General features: G+C 43.9%; 1 protein-coding gene across 11 annotated transcripts in view; it reads right to left on the reverse strand.

Moving 5' to 3' along the window:
* The window catches only part of tnikb (TRAF2 and NCK interacting kinase b), a 64,587-nt gene that overhangs the window by 23,231 nt on the left and 24,482 nt on the right, over positions 1-16,874 (reverse strand). For 2 of the 11 annotated variants that reach the window (XM_046044375.1, XM_046044340.1), the window contains exons 11-21: positions 16,713-16,779; positions 15,836-16,034; positions 14,435-14,551; positions 12,968-13,054; positions 10,897-11,097; positions 9,084-9,347; positions 5,769-5,933; positions 4,425-4,664; positions 3,194-3,300; positions 2,661-2,776; positions 388-479 (exon numbers count right to left, since the gene is read on the reverse strand). In XM_046044375.1, coding sequence (XP_045900331.1) covers positions 388-479; positions 2,661-2,776; positions 3,194-3,300; positions 4,425-4,664; positions 5,769-5,933; positions 9,084-9,347; positions 10,897-11,097; positions 12,968-13,054; positions 14,435-14,551; positions 15,836-16,034; positions 16,713-16,779 — 1,655 coding nt within the window. Of the gene's footprint in view, positions 1-171; positions 196-387; positions 480-2,660; positions 2,777-3,193; positions 3,301-4,424; positions 4,665-5,768; positions 5,934-9,083; positions 9,348-10,896; positions 11,098-12,967; positions 13,055-14,422; positions 14,552-15,835; positions 16,035-16,712; positions 16,780-16,874 lie in introns of all 11 variants that reach the window. The other 9 variants (XM_046044418.1, XM_046044365.1, XM_046044426.1 and 6 more) reach the window with 8 other exon arrangements.

A 16,874-nucleotide genomic window follows, 5' to 3' on the forward strand; every position in this document is an offset into this window, starting at 1 on the left:
AAAGGAATGAGCGGGCCTGCGTTTGGCAAGAGCTGAGGATTGATTGAGACTTCTGTAGCTGAACTGTGTGAGGGGACAGACGAGTGCGGGGGGGGGGGAGATTTCACTGAGAGGTGGGGGGAGATAGGGGTGAGACAGGAGGAGGGGTGAAGGAGGAGAAATGTCACTAACCTCGTCTACAGCTTTCTTATAGCTCTGAAGGACGATGGAAAAGAGGGATGGAGGGAAGGATGAGCAGAGAGAGAGAGGAAGAGAGTGAAAATGAACAGCAACGTGGTTATTTCAGAGAGAAGAGTCGGCCTGTCCGTCAGAGTGTGTTCACATGTTCTCCAACACAAACTGCCTGTTTACATGCTGACACTCGAGTTTTTGTGTGCGTGCACTCACTGCAGGCCTGCTGGGTCGTGTCACTTCTCTGCTGTCGTCTTTGGTCTCGTGGGAAGAAAGTGTCGAGCCGTCAGTCTTAATGGCTGAATTACCTGAACACACACAAGCATCGAGAATTGTTTTGGAAATCAGACATAAACATAAACGGAAGAAAAAAACCTCCAAAACTATAAATGTGCTAAGAAAGAAAAGAAGAATGAAGTCATGTTTTCAAAATAAGAACAATGTGTGTCTGGAACAGGCCAAGAGTTGACCTAGAAACGTCTAGATGGTAAAAAGAAGTAATATACTTAATCCTTTTTAAATGAAGTTTGTCTTTATAAGACAAGTACTTCATAGTATCAGTGCAGTTACAGTGCAGTAATACACACTGCAGCTGCTCCTAATTTAATAAAGGAAAGAAAAGTTTAGTTGAAACAGACATTTAACCAAAAGCACATGAAACAGAAGAGTCAAAGGTTAGGGCCCAAAAGGGCATCATTTTATCGCACATTAATGATTATTATTTTGAAAGTCCGTTGCTCTCTGGCTCTGAATACACATACAGTCAAACTGTGGGTCACACGTTGATCAGCCTGCAAATCACGCACCTAAACAAGCAGCGGAGGTAGACTTCGGCAGGATGCGGCGTGAGGGAGAAGTGGATTAACAAAAGCAAGACAAGCGATGGATAGCTGCACACTACATACAACGCTCTGAGCGCATACAAAAATGTCAAGACAACCAGTGGACAGAGGAACAGGGACACTTGCTACTGAACAGAGACCGTTTCTGCTGCTCCCTGATAAAAGAAATATGTTTCTGCTGATACCTGCCCAGAAAAAACCTCAAGAAAACAGATTTACAGGCTGTATGTTAACCTGCTGCTCAGAGGGGGCCTGTTATGATGTTCTGATCGTGGCTCTGGACTCTTGTTTTAACAAGCTAGATAAAAGGTGAAGCCCCGGCAGTGGCCAATAGCTTTGATTCAATATTTGATTTGAAAACATTAATGATTAATTTGAGATTTACAAGAAATATGTTATTGCTGCTGTGTAAAGGGAATACTGCTGGTAAAAAGCTCCTTATTTGTTATTAAAAATTTTAATCGTTGCGCAGCACTACTTTATTTATAACTTTTGGAAGCCAGTGTGAAGGTTCACGAGCTTCTCCTTGTTCTTGTTTTTTAAGGAGGCGGTATTATGCTCATTTTCAGGTTCATAATCCTATTTAGAGGTTGTACCAGAACAGGTTTACAAAAAACACCATATTTTTGTCATACTGCACGTTACTGCAGCTCCTCTTTTCACCCTGTGTTGAAGGCTTCATTTTAGCTATGGAGTGATACATCTTGTCTCTAAATTATCTTTGTTGGGAGTTGCACATGCGCAGTTCCTAGTTAAGGACTACTAGCCAATCAGAAGCAGAGTAGGGCGGGTCAGCGAGAAGCCGGTAAACAGCTCGGGTTCAGCCGTACGTGTTGCCGACCAGCTTGGCAACATGGACTGGAGCGAGAGTTTCAGAGCGGTGAGTTATTAATCTGTATCCATAAAGTTTTAACTGAGCTCTGTCTCTACATCACAGTAACAACTTTATGTCCACTGACTGCCTGGAGGGTAGCTGGTGTTTGGAAGGGAGAGGAGAGCTGCGTGCTGCAGCTCACTGTTTTGACACCGGTGTTTCTGAGGGCGTGTCGGAGTAGCCGCTTGGTGAGCGTTATATGAGGCGCATTTAGCTTTCATCCCTGTGACGTCACAGACAAACTCTTCAGTTTTCAGTCAGTTCAGAGCAGAGTTTTCTTTCCCTTTGGGCTGGACTTTGGGGCTTTTTCACTTTGCAAACCTGTTACATGCACAAAAAAGAGATACAACTCAATAAAGGAGAAGGGAAAAGCCAAAAAGCAGAATACCACCTCTTTAAAACAGTTTTTGGCTACACAAGGACATTTTAGAGGGGGCGAGGACATTTTCAAAAAGTCAGGATATTTCTTTGAAAATCAAAGACATTAATTATTCAGTAAAGTGAAGACATTTTGTAAAGGGTGGAGTTTTTTTTTTCAAAAAAGAAAGGATGTTTTGGAAAATTGAGAACGCTTTCTGAAAGTGTAGACATTTAGGTAAAGTGTGGATGTTTGGGGGAAATTAAGGGCATTTTTTATGTCATCTAGCGTGTTGCTATGGGGGCTGTATTCATGGTGAGTCCCTTTTAGTGTTAAATAAACGTTTAGAGACTCAGCGAGTCATCATATGACTGAGGGCCCTCACAAGTGTAGAAGCACAGACGTGAGTGTGCACCTCGTTCGTTGGAGCCTCCCTGGGAGCTCGGGGTGCTGGAGCTGGAGGAGCTGCCGCTGCTCGTCCTCTTCAGCGGTGTATCCATGGAAACGTCGGTCCGCCGCAGGTCAGGGTTGCTAGGGCAACACAAACACAACGCCGTTTCATTGATGCGGGAAACTGTGTTTTATTTAGCGTGTGTGTGAGGCGCGCCCCATCCGTGTGTGTAACACTAACAGGACACGGTACAAAAACAGTTTCCGGCATTATTTAACACAAAACCCCAAAATTTATTCATATTAGCAGGTTTAAAGTAAACCAGGGTTCTAAGCAAAAGTCACGTGACTCAGAAGAAGTTCAGCAATTGGACAAAGACTTGATTACGTGACTGGTTAAGAAAAACTGTACAGCTTTAAAGAAAAGAGGGACTCGTCTCAAAAAGCTGGCCGCTATGAGGTATTAGGGTAAACCTGTGTGTGTGTGTGTGTGTGTGTGTGTGTGTGTGTGTGTGTGTGTGTGTGTGTGTGTGTGTGTGTGTGTGTGTGTGTGTGTACCTAGCACGTATGAGGTGAGCTCCAGCCCGAGGTCCAAGGCCAGGTCCATTTCCAGGAGAGTGCTTCCTGACCAGAGCAGGAGAGATGGAGGTCGTCCTCTGAGGAACCTGGGGAGCACACACATCCGGGTCAGGACCTCCCTTTTCATATCGGACAACTACAAAAAAATTATTACATCAACCTTTAGCTGTTAGGACTAAATATCAAACTGAAAATTCCTCTTTTTATGGGTCCTCTGACGGACATTTGGGGGTCTCTGGACCCACGTTTTGATACTGTAAAGACCCTTCAGTCTGTTTCCTGACGTCACTCTCTCCCTTTGTGTGCACTTAAAGTTAAATAATAATTAAATCATTTGGATTTTACTTTCCCTCTGACCTTACTGGGTTCCCATTCACAGTCTGAAAAACATTTGTTTCTCTCACAGCAAACAGGAAAATGGCCCTCAAATAGAACAAAATGTCTGGCAGTAATCTGGTCTGGTTTTAATTTCTCTGGCTAACCAGTTTCACATTTTTTTAAAGAGGTGTTCAGACTGAAAACAAATCAAATTGTAGAGACGGCACAAAAGGAATTATACAAAGATGTGAGTGGAAAATCTCGCAACAGTCACACAATTTGAAGCCAAAGCGTCTGCATGCAAGTGTAAAATGTCTTAACTGTTTTAATCCATGAAAGTACAGACACAACAGGAATAAAAGGAAAATAACAGAAACGCCTGAACAGTCAGTGTTTGTGCTGTTTGTGGCACAGATTGAAAATACCTGCAGTCATATTAGTGTCACTAAAGCCGGAAAGAATTTGTTTTGCATTTGATCTGAACACCCTCATACAACAGAAATACTAGACATTTCACTATGAAACTAAACACCACTGAGCAAACAAAAAGACACCTGTGCAGCAGTTTCTACATACAAATTAAAAATACAGGCCACAACTTTAGTAAAGTAAATTATCCCAGAGTGTTTTAGTACAAATAGATCCGTTTTAATCAGTGTTTTTATGACCATTTACTTTATTGCAGTTGGTGGCCTTTGAGATTGAAATCAATAAGATCAGACGACAGTAATAAAACAGGAAACATCAGCTATCAGGAGAGACTCCGACAGACACAGGAACTAAACTGACAGTCACAGAGACACAAAAACAAAAACACAGTTCAGACAAAGAAGAGTTTCCACAGCGGTTAACACACTCGGACAAAGACACACGGGTCGCGGCATGCAGAGACCTTGGGCGGCATGTCGTCGTCCTGCCGCAGCCAGGAGCTGCGGTCCAACTTGTCGAGGGGGGGCGCCAGGCGGGAGAGGGGCGGGGGAGGAGGGGTGTCGGAGGTGGGGTCGGAGTTCTGCCGGGGCATGGGAGGCCGGGAGGGGGAGGGTGACGCCGAGGAGGAGGACACGCCGTGGGGGTCGTACAGAGACTGGGACCCTGACAGACCGTGACTCTTCACCTGCACCAGGTGGGCCATCTGGACAGAGGCACGCACACACAAGCAGGAAACAGGCGAGGGGGGGGGGGGGTTGAGAAGGAAGAGCAGGATGAGGACTTCACACAATGTGCTCAGGAGGAAGAGGAAATGATGCGGGGGAGGTGGGGGGGAGTGATGATGAAGGAGGAGGAGAGAGAGCAGGTGAGAAAGAGGGAGAGGAAGGTATGAAACACACGCCTCAGGGTGCGTTCACAGCAGCCATGTTCAAGCTGGAGTGTTTGCTCCTTTGGTCCAGTTACTGGCATTTCCTCTAACAGCACTGAAAACAAAAAGTCTCTCACCCAGAAGACACTATTTGGATGATTAACTAACGTCCTCCTGCTAAGCAAGCTCATATCCAGTGGTTTCTTCACGTCCTGTTAAATTATATTAACACCTGAGTAGAACAACAGGAGAGATCCTCCACATCTCCTTTCAGAGGTCCACAAGAGGACCTACACCCTGCACAGCTGCCTCCTCAGTTCACTGCAGCCAGGTGAAATCCACCGGGCACTGACCTCCAATCTGACAAACTCTGAAAAGGAGATTCCTTCTGTGAATGGAGTCTAGTTCGACTTGTAGATCAAAAGCTTCAGCTTCATGCTCAGCTCCATTTTGACACACACGACAGTCTGGTAAAACGCCCGCATCATCTCCGGCACAGCTCCAGCCCGCCTAACCATCTCCCCCTTCATCTTTCCCTCATTAGAGATGCTCTAATGCACTTATCCTTCACTGGAGCAAGAAACTGTACTGGCTTTCAAAAGAGCGCCACAAAATCTGACTTGCTGGTTCAATCTTTCATCTCAGCTGCTTTGTTCAGGTCTGATGGCGCCAACAGAGCTACATCATCTACAAAAAGTAGAGCTGCAATCCTAAAATCCCCAGCAGACGCTTTCGGTGTTGAGATGTATGGCAATAAAAACCAGAGGCAGTTTCCACATCGAGCTCCTACCTTGCGAAGAAGACCCACAGATACTAGAGCGCCTTCACCTTCACACATTTTCTACTTTCACACCGACCAAAGAAGCCGAACTCCAGTCTGTGACGGCACCCTGAGGGATGGAGGTTCGTGTCACATGCATAAAGACGTCGAACACGCACCTGTGGTTCTACGGAGCGGTGCATCGGCGGGGTCCGGGCCTGCTGGATGCCTCCGCTGCTGAAGGACTCGGAGCGGGGCGGCAGCGACGGGTCCGAGATCCGGTTGGAGACTTTATGCTGCAATGCAGGAGAAGTCTGTCTGTTCATCTTATAATGCTCCTCCACCTGACACACACACACACACACAGACCACAGTCACTCACAGCATGCCGTGAGGTGTGTGTTACGTGTTAGTAAATCCCGGGCTGTTCCAGTAAAGGATCTGATTTGTAATGAGTTGTGTGTTTAAGTTTATAAGAAAGAGTTATTATTAAGATTAAATTAAATTTACTCTGCTCTGCTTTGCATGTGAGAAATGATGAAATAGTTTTGGACTTTGGTCTTGGGGTTGGTGATGATGTTTCCTGTTCTCTTCTGTCTCTGGTGTCTTTGTCTCGTTTCACTTCCTGTTTTATGTGCTCACAGATTGTCTCTTTGGAGTCACCTGTGTCTCGTTACGTTCCCCCCCTCCTGCTGTTTTTAAGTAGTTTTCTCCTCTGACTCACTGCCAGTTCATCGTCTGCCAGCGTTAGCGCTGTTTTGTAAAGTTCACTCGTTCGTGTGGATTTACACTCTGGCATTAGGATTTACGGACCTTGTTTTGACTCTCGATGCTTGGTTTTTAAACTGCTTCGCTGTCTCTGTAAGTTTTCACCTGTTACTTTGAATAAACAAACTGCATATGGGCCCCATGTCTGCACCATGGCAGACCGTAACATTATGAGTAATAGCTTTAGCTAAATCCCACAATGTGTTTAGTTAAGTGCAAAATTTAGATATTTTATTTTATATTTATCTTTATTTTACTTTCCAGATAAGTGCTCAGTTAGAATTCTGGTCATTTGCGGGTCAAAAGACATCTACGATAAACCTACATAGGATCAAACTGAGATGCAACTAATTGTTCAACAGCCTTTCAGGGACTATATTTCAACAGGTAGCTGCTTCACATGGAAATACAGTGCAGCCAGTGTTTTGCTCCTGGCTGTCGGCCAACCTCGAGGATTTCAACATCTGCTCCTCTCTTTGTTCTTTGCAAACCACCCAGGTCTTCATATATCTTTTACTTATGATAAATGTCCTTACTAGATAAATATGGCATTTACTGTGTGTGATGGGAGCCTCTGTTCTTTCTTTTTCCATTTCATCATGATCATGTTTTATGATGTTAGCAGAGATGGTCTTAGTTTCAGATAAGGTCGCCCGCCTGCAGGAAAATGTTATATGTATGTATTGCACTTTCCAACCAAATGTAGCCCAAATTTAACAAAGATTTCTTTGGATCTGCATTTATATGTGTGCAGCTGACAACCATACCAACAACCTGATGACGCCAGGCAGTAGAACTACTCTGTGGCTTTTTCATACTGAGAGAAGAAATGAATGAAAAAGAATCGGAGGGATTTTAAACTAAAAAGACAAAGGACATTGATTAAGTTAAAGTGCTACTGACAGAGTTCAAAAGGTAGTCTGATTAGTAAAGGTCTCCATGGTTACCCGCTTTTGAGGGAGAGGTTCACATAATAATTATTGTCGTCAAGAATTTTCAGAAGCGGCACATTTCAGTTTTAACTGTTATAAATTTTGAAACACTGAGCGTCACTCAGCTGCTAACGTCGCCTGCCCTCCTCAGCGTGCCGCACTTTCACACCTACAATCATTTCATAAGCCGGGCACGTTGTTCTAAAAGGTGATCATCTGTTGTTTGAGGGGGAACATTGTGTCTGCGTGTCACGGAAATATTTCTGAGTCTGGAGGAAATCCTATGAGGCTGAGGTGAGGGTAGACCTATCTGTACAGAGAGTGAGTTTCCGTGCTCTGCTGCCCACAGGGAGAGACAGACTGATATAGCTACAGCTGGCCTACATCAGTCCACCAGCTGCCACCAGAGGGCAGGCCGGGAGATCTGCCCTAAATGTGTGTGCACACGCTGGGGAGGGGTGTTCACATGTGAGTGTGTGCGCTTTTGGCCCTGAGTTATGGTGATAAGAAAACCAGCAGAGTTCAAACATGGAGCAGAGACCTGCCTTTTCTACACTCACGTCTCCTTTAGAAAAAACACACACCGGTGTTACTTCACTTAACTTTTGGGGATTTTAAACTCGCTGAAAGATTAGACGTTAAAACACATTCAACAACATTTCAAGATAAATAAATAAAAGAAAGGGGGAAAAACTCCTGCAACCTGGAGTTTAAGAGAACCCTGGTCGTAAAGAAAGTCTGAAAGATGTTAGTTTGAGTTGTTGAAGTTAGTGTTACACCACATCATGCAATAAAACAGCAGCTCTCAACCTGTTTGGAACAAACTAGCAAAAGCAGGATTAAAAGTTTCCCCTTCTGTTCTCTTTTAATCTGATTCATCATTAGAAAAATCCCAGACCAAGTAAATATTCTCAGCTTTACAAGAAATGACTTGTTATTGCTTGTTTTCTATGACAATTACGGTAAAACGGTACTAAAACGCCACCAGGTTGAGAGCCACTGCAGTAAAAGATGAGGAAGGATCACTGCAGATCACCCTGCAAACCCCCAGTCAGTGTCAGTAACCTGTAAAATGGGAAGTGAAGAAGATTTAGAGGAGATTAAATTGTGAAAGAGGAAACATTAGAGAGGACATGACATCCACACCGACATGAATAGGGGGAAAAAGGAAATTCAGTGTCCAAGGCGGTAGTTATGGCTTAACACTCATCATAAGCACAGTGATGTCTTTCTATTTTTACTACTAGCTAAGCTTTCATGGATTGTTGGGATATCTGGTAGAGACATTTGTGGATGCTTTTTGGTAAATTAGCAAATGTCGCTGGTAACCTGCATGTTAACATAGTCACTGTAAGCATTTAGCTAATGTACAGCCTTGTGGAGCTGCCAGTGCTGCCGTCGATTCTTATTCTTGTTCATCTTTCAATAAATGAAGCCTAATGTGATTCAGCGCTATTATACAAGATGTGGGAGTGAGTGTCAGTTTAGGAAAGAAGCTGGCTGGAAGCACTGACGGCACCGAATGAAAGAGGAAATGAATCAAAAGATCCCCGTGAGGAATGGTGAGAAGAAGGGGTGAGAAACGGGGAGGGGGAGTCCACATTATCATTATTTCTGCCGCCAGCCCCGGAGTTAAAGCGTGTGAGTCGACCTGGTTAGAGAAATGAAAATGTTAAGAGCGATTTAAAGGGGAAATCATTCCACCGGCCCAAAGGTTTGTAAGTCCGCCCCGACAGACTGCAGGATCAAAAGAGGAGAGGGAGATAACAAGAGCCTGATCATCCTCCGACTGACCCGGCGGCTGGGGGTCCGGCCCCTGGACTCGGGGCTCAGCGGCTGGGAGAACTCAGGGACACAGGTGACACGGATTTGAGGCATGTGGGGGTTATTATCCCTGGAGGGACTGTCATGGGCGGGGTAGGAAGGGGGGCGGGGGCGAAGGGGTTTGTAACCGGGGAGTAAGAGGAGGTTGTCGAGGTTGACGTCCTTCGTCTCCTTGAAAGAGTGGTGTTTCTTGGGAGGGATACGAGGCGAGTTGCTCTGAGCTCGACGCATCACCTGGAGAGGTAAGGTGAGTGTTTACAAGGAGCAGATAAACATGTAGACTGCAAACAAACAAACAGGTTTTCTTCTTAATAAACATGCAGTCCTTTTACTGTAGAGCTGTTAAAAAAGTGTGGATTGTAATTGAATCTTCTGGACTCTAAAGTTGTGTCTTCATTCCTCGACCCAAACAAAAGATTACAACTGGGAATGTTGCTGTTTAGCTGCACAGCTGCTCTCAAGGCCCTCTTTGTTTGGGTAAAAGAGCGAATTTCACAAATAGTGTGCAGAAAAGAGACTAGACTTGAGAATTACTGACTGTTATTTACAAATGCAGTCCAGTTTGACCTGCTGCATAGCTCTAAGCTGTACTTCTGACAAAAACATATTGAAAACAAACCCATCTTTGTCTGGGTTAACCTGCAGCGTTTTCTGAATAAAAACCTGCCGCCAAAAATACCTCATTAGACATGCAACCCTTATCCCCGTTATTAATATTTCTATATCTTTAATGCCTTGATTAGCAAGGTGAGCAGCTGTAACAAAGCAATTTCCTCTTGGGGATCAATAAAGTATTTCTGATCCTGATTTCAGGTGTGTCTCCGTTTCTAGTTTCGTGGCCATTTCTACAAGCAGACTTCCATCACGGCGCTGAAGGCTGCGAGAGGATTTGTAATGCAAATGCAAAGCCTCCAAACATGTACACTCAACACATAAAAGAGTTTCATCTCAAAATGCTTCGTCAAGTCTCAAGGCCCAGAAAAGTGAGTAACAGTTACGTTTCTATTCTCACAAACATACATGCTGATGAGCGAAGGCCTTAAGTTGGTTTATTACCTCACAAGAGTCTCTGAAATGGGCTCTACTCACATGTTAGACAAGAGCCTCACTTAAATATCCTGTCTTTTAAAATATTTCTGGAATGACACTGCCCATTTGACAAAAGCATCACATAAAACGCACACGAGGAATTTCACCGCACAAACATTATTGTCACATGTACAAAACAGAAGAAGGCATCATCACAGGTGAGACAGATCCTTCTGCAGGTAAAGAACAGATGATACCTGGAGGGAAGAAAACTCTACAAAGACAACATCAACAAACACTCTGGTAGCCTCCGGGGAGCTCGAACTACTCACGGTGTGTTTGTGATCTTAGGCATTAAAACGATCACTTTACCACCGACTAAGCTTTGTCACTGTGGCTGAACAGCTGTTTGTGCACCAGTGAACTGTTTATTTGTGCCTCATTTTAACACAGCTTGTAAATAACTGCAATAATAATTTTAACAATTAACAATCTGCATTAAAATCTTCACCTGATCAGCTCAGCTGTGTCTAAAGATCTGTACTATTAAATCTAAATTATTTCTTAAAACATGAAGTGCAGTGAGCGTTTTCTTTTCATGTTGTTTAAACCCGTCCAATACAAAACAATTTGTCTCAAGAATAATCTAGAACAGTGTCTTAAAGCCACATTACTACGCTGACATCAAGAAAATATGACTGTATTCCAGAAACTAATTGCTTTGCGTACTGTGTGTGTGTGTCGTGCTCGCTACCTCTTGGGCCCAGGCGGGCTTGTCGTTGGTGCTGGGCGCCTGGTCTTTGTAGTGGTACAGCTGCTTTTTGTCCTGCGGCGGCCGCGGCGGCTCCTGCTGCTGCTGCTGCTGCAGCGACACCAGGTAGGCTCGCTCCTGCTGCAGCTGCCTCTGCAGCCGCTCGGCCTGCCGCTGCTCCTCTATCTGCTTCCTCTTGTACTCCTGCGCATCAAACAGAAGAGGGGTGACGGCGGATAAGCAAGGAGCTCGTGTCCAAAAGAACATGCAGCCATCTACTTGTTAAGAATATTTAAACTGAATCATGTCTGTGTTTCAAATACTGCCTGGTAACGATTACCTTTCAAAATTAATACACAGTTTAGGATTCATGTGTCCCTTAAAGGAAAATATTACAGCTGCGTTTTGCTCTTTGCCTTCACCTTTTCTGTTATTCAGGAAACGTCCTCGTTGTGACAAAGTTATTATAATCTTGTTTATAGAAAAACACATCTGTTCTGGGATAGGAAACATAACATTTTAGCTTTGCCTTCAAAAAGGTTCAGACGTACAGGCTCCTTCCTAATAAAAGGTCTTTGAACGCCAAAACATGATTCAGACTGGTGTTGGACACTAAATCGTGACCAGACTGATGAAATGCTTTTAGTGTTGGCAGCTCTTTCATGCAGGGTGATCCACTGCACTGATTCAGTGGTGCAGAAACTTCAAAGACATTAGTGCCTTTAAACAATAATTAATGAAAGATTATAAAAACACTGTCTGGACTGTGGTTTGACAGGAGGCGTCATCATATTGATAGCAGGCAAACATGAATGCTCACCCAGTATTAAATGGGAAAAAATGTTGATGCAACTTCGTGCATCAGTCAAATATTTGACCTATTATTTTAGAGAGCAAGGATTTGTTTGTAGTTCTCATTTTGCTGATCGGTTTTAAAAGCGTCCTTGCATGTTTCTCTCAGCGTCTCGTCAGATCAGAGGTCTGGCATTTATCGACGGTCTGCAGCAGCCGATGAGTTTGTGTCCTCTCAGAAACAGGCTGCTGGAAGAAGCTGGCTGGTTGTTTTGCAGCGGTGGAAGAAGTATTAAATAAGTACTAATACCACACTGTGAAAGTCATGCATTCAAAACCTTACTTAAGTAAAAGTATGTAAGTATTACCAGCAGAATGTACTCACAGTGCAGTAAAATGTTTCCATCAGTATTTTATATGTGTGTCTGGATTTGGATTCTGGACGTGTGTGTCGCATTTTACTGCTGCACATGTTAAAGGTCGAGCTCATTTTAACTCCTTTGTATGCATCGTGGTCTATAACATCATCATGTGTTTGTAGGCGTCGCTGTCCTGTGAGTACCACGTATCTCTAAACAGTGTTTTCAGCTTTGTAACGATGGATTTTCCAGCTGATGCAAGGAGGGTTTAAATAGTTCATTTAGCTGGAAAAGGAGGAGGATTTTCTGAGAACATTAAGGAACACTTCATCCTTCAGTTTATCACAGACATGTGGAGATAATGAATTTTTTCACTGGACAGGAAGGGGATGAATAACTGTAATCTGAAAAGTAACTAAAGCTGTCAGACATATGCAGCGAAGTAAAAAATAAAATATGTGCCTCTGAGATGTAGCAGAGTAGAAGTATAAAGTTGGAATTATTAAATAATATAATAAATAAGTAAAGTACTTCAACTTTGTACTTAAGTACAGAACTTTAGTAAAAGTAGTCCACTGCTGTTCTGGGACACTGCGTCTGCTTTGAGGTCACTTCATCGTGAACAATGAAGCTGAATAAAGTGTGACTTCGGCTGACACGCCCGCTGCTGTGTGTATTTATTGATTTGATGTTTGTTAGCCTTTTTCTGGAGAGCTGAAGTCTGATTCGGTCCTGCCTCAGTATTGATCGAGTATAGACAGCCTTCGCCACATCACCATTTCTGTGTGTAAATAACAAACAGGCTGACGCGGAACCAGCGCTCGCCACGTTCTCCACGTCCTCTGAGCTGTTGTCGTTGTCGTCTTTAACACAAGAACTCAGGGGAAGTTGTTGTTTGTGTGCGTGTTTGTGTGTGACGTTACCAGCAGTAAGGCCTGCTCCTGCAGGAGCTGCTGCTGCAGGATCTCCAGCTGCCTCTGCTCCTCCTCCAGCTGTCTACGGATATACTCCTAACCCATTAGCACCCAGGCCAGCACGATACGCAGCCAATCAGAGAGCACCGAGGCAGGCGAGAAGCAAATCGGAGCCAGGGCAACCAGTGACATCAGCAGAGCAGGAAACAGGAGAAAGGAAAACGAAAGAGGAGGCCAGAGAAAAGGAGATTTATTGAAGAGGTGTGAAAGTAGGGATTTAGTCAGAAATAGACGAGGAGAGATTAGAAGAGAGAAGCAGCAGGGGGCCGTAATTAGTAGAACAGGACGATGTCAATTACTGGAGGAATGGTGTTAGAGATCAGCATGAAATCAGCTGTGCAAGATGTAGAAATGTATGTCTGAAAGGTAGAGTGTGAAGAGGGCGCTGCACTGCTGGAAAACCTAAGTATTAGTCATGCAGTCATTTGCAAAGCCTCCTGTCTCCTCTGTTGTACTGTTACACTGGATATGTGGTGTTTCTGCATCTGACTCTGCGGATCCTTCTTTATCATTAGAAGAACATCGCATCCAACCCTACGGCGGCAACCTTATACATAATTTAATAAACATTATCCACCAGGAAATCACTTTAAAAGTTTTTTAATTCATTCAGAAAACTTGGTACTGCTTCACAACGCTGTATTTTTTGTGTGCAGTATTTTAAATATTCAAAATGTTTGTTCAGTCACTTGGATGCTGACAATTTAGAAAAGGTCTCAAAGGTTCTTATCGTGATGTTTTTATGGATGAATTATAACACGGACCAAAAACCTATCAATCCGAGCAAAAGCTGAGCAATTATCTGTGGACGTTTGGTAGAAAATTAGTGAGCGCAAAGGCTGACAGGGGCTTATGGGAAATGTAGTCTGAATTTGGCAACATCTTCTGATTTGTCTCCCTAAGCCGTGCTGAGGTGCTGAAAGTAGTGAATTGATATCCAACTGTTAATTATTTAATTAATTAGTAGCTAAAATTACTACATGTAACACCTGCAAGTCATATTCTCGCAATCCGGGGATCGCGACACCAAATGTCGTGAGTTTTTTTCTAATCTTCCGACCTTAACAGTGACTGAAATGAAACAATATGAGAAGCTCACCGCTGGCAGACATCTGCCGCCTGTGACCAAAGGTAGTGAGATGTAGTCGTTCCTTCAATTTAAGGGTTCACAAGCCAAAACAAGCATGTGACCCCTTTAAATGAAGCCATGTGTTAACCTTCGTCACCGGTTGTTTTATTTGTACTTTTTAACTTATCTCCCACTTGTTTATAACGTATATATATATGAGGAGTGAGTGATGGATAAAGTCACAATAAACAGACGAAGAAATAAGAAGGTGACAACTTTAGTGCAAAGGTTACAGTGGTGAGTTTTAATGAGTTAGGAAGTCACGCCTCTCCTACCTGTGTTCCTACCTGTTCTCTCTCCGCGTGCCTTCTCTCCTCCTCCCGGCGGAGCTGCTCCATCTCTTCGTACCTCCTCCTCTGTTCCCGCTCCTGCTGCTTCCTCATGTCTCGCTCCCGGCGCTGCTGCTGTAGGTGGAGAAGATTTCACACAACGCTTCAGCTGTGTGTGTGTGTGTGTGTGTGTGTGTGTGTGTGTGTTTGTGCACATCAGGTGTGTTTCCCTGGCATTCGGATGAGCCGAGGCGCTAACATCGCAGGTGTGATGGGTTTTTGCATGGAAGACAAGTCGTTTCATAATCAAAGCTGAGATGTGAAAACAGCCCGGGGCTAAAACAGGCATTCTCATTTATCAGATGTGACGTTAAGGTACTTCGTTGGCTTAAGTTAACTCCCCATCTCCGTCAGTTGTTGTGCGCTCTTTCTCAGGTGTCTTTTATCTTTCTTAATATTTTAAGATTGATTCAGATGCACTTATTTCACACTCTGGTAGAGCAAGCTTTAGAGCGCTGATATTCTTACTCTGAGCTACGTGTTAGCGTCTATACATGGCTACTAGTGGTTACCCAGTACAGTGCAGGCAGTTTGTCAGGAAGCAAGGTCAACAGCAGACTCTGAATCAAACAGAAACTTAAAGAGTTTTCCACCACCGCTGCTTTTTCTGTCTTTATCTCAGCAGAAACAATAACATGTCAGCATGTTTATGTTTATTTTGTGTGAAGTTTCTCACGGAACATCTTCTGGTGTCGGTCAGGGATGATTTGGCTCTAAACTGCCTGCTAGTGGATCCAGTTTTAAATCCTACACACAAAATACGCAGGGAGCAATGTCACTCTGATCGTTAACAGGCGGTCTACAGATACTCGTTGGCGAACCTTAGCGTGCCATCGCAGGCCGATCAATCTCCTCTCTTTCATGTTATCAAACCTTTGTGCTGCAGCTTCAAGCTTTTAACCCTCGAACCACTAGAAGACTTTTATTGTGAAGCGTTTATAGGAAGTACAGGTTTTTTGTTTCACAGAGGCTGGCAACAGGCACTTCATACTTTGTTTAATGTGTCTTCTCTCAACCACAGTCAGCTGATTACATAAAGAGCTGCAGGCGACAGGGTCTGAAATATGTGTAGTGTCATCGAAATTATTACTTTTCGCCATCATATGCAAAAATCCCTCCTGCTGTGCTCCGTCACAGCACAGCGTGGTGCCGACATGCAAACCAGATGGAAATTCTGCATCATCACGGTCTACAGTTTCCCTTTGCTGAAAGCTTTAGGGACGATAAAACACCAATTAAAATGCTCTTCTGACCACTTTTAAGTTCACCTGAGTGTGTTGACATCTGTATGCAAGCTGCTTTATTCACTCCTGTATTAAGGACATGTTGTTGGTGTCTCGATGGACAAGTGAAAGCTACCTCCTCCAGCCGTCGCCTCTGTTCCTTCTGCTCCTCGATACGTTTCTGCCTCTCAGCCAATAGTTGCCGCTTGTGTTCCTCGTTCTGCTGCTGCTCCAGCTGCTGACGCCGGATCAGCTCCGATCGCTCCTTATTGGCCAGCTGGAGGCGCAGGAAGTCCCGCCTCAGAGTGGACTCGCCGGGAATGTTGATGATGGAACTAGAGGAGAACCAGTCATGAAAATTTGTTAAGTAGAGTTGCTGGTGTTAACTTATCAGGTTTTATAATAACATATAAATGATGGACGACTAATGTTTAATTAAAACGTTATGTGTGGCAGTAACACAAGTAGTGGCAGTACTACTAGTGCCAGTATATAGTAGTAGTAGTAGCACCAATAGAAATAGTAGCAATAGTCGTAGTAATAGCTTCAGTAGTATCAGTGACAGACGTTGTAGTAATAACAGTAGTAGTATTATTAGTATCAGTACACTAGTAGCAGTAGTAGGTACAATAACAGTACTTACAGTATAAGAAGTAGTACCAGTAATAATAATATAGTAGTAGAAGTAGTAGTAGTACCATTAGTCATGGCAGAAGTAGTATCACTATAATTACTAGTAGCAGTAGCATTAGTAGATGAAATAGCAGCATTAGTAACAGTAGTAGTAGTAGCTGTGTTAGTAGTACTAAAAAACAAATAGAAGCAGTAGCACTAGATACAGTAGTAGCTGTAGCAGTGCTAATGGTGCTAGTACTAGTAGAATAGTAACTGCAGTAGTAGCAGTAACGTCGCAGTAGAAGTAGCAGTAGTATCATAGGTTGTAACGTCAGTAGCAGTAGTAGTAAAAGTAGAAGCAGTAGTACTGGCAGTACTATCAGTAGTAGTATTCGTACCTGGGCTCTCCAACGTCCCTCTCTTCATCCTCCTCCTCGCTCCCACTGTACTCGTACTCCGTCTCATCTGGAGGGAAACACACAGACGTCGGGTTAGCGTTCACGCAGCTGTTTGCAGCTGTGGGGTGAGTCAGCGGGGGGGGGGGGGGGGGGGGGGGCCCC

This window comes from Micropterus dolomieu, linkage group LG01, assembly GCF_021292245.1.
Source record: "Micropterus dolomieu isolate WLL.071019.BEF.003 ecotype Adirondacks linkage group LG01, ASM2129224v1, whole genome shotgun sequence".
Classification (NCBI taxonomy): domain Eukaryota; kingdom Metazoa; phylum Chordata; class Actinopteri; order Centrarchiformes; family Centrarchidae; genus Micropterus; species Micropterus dolomieu.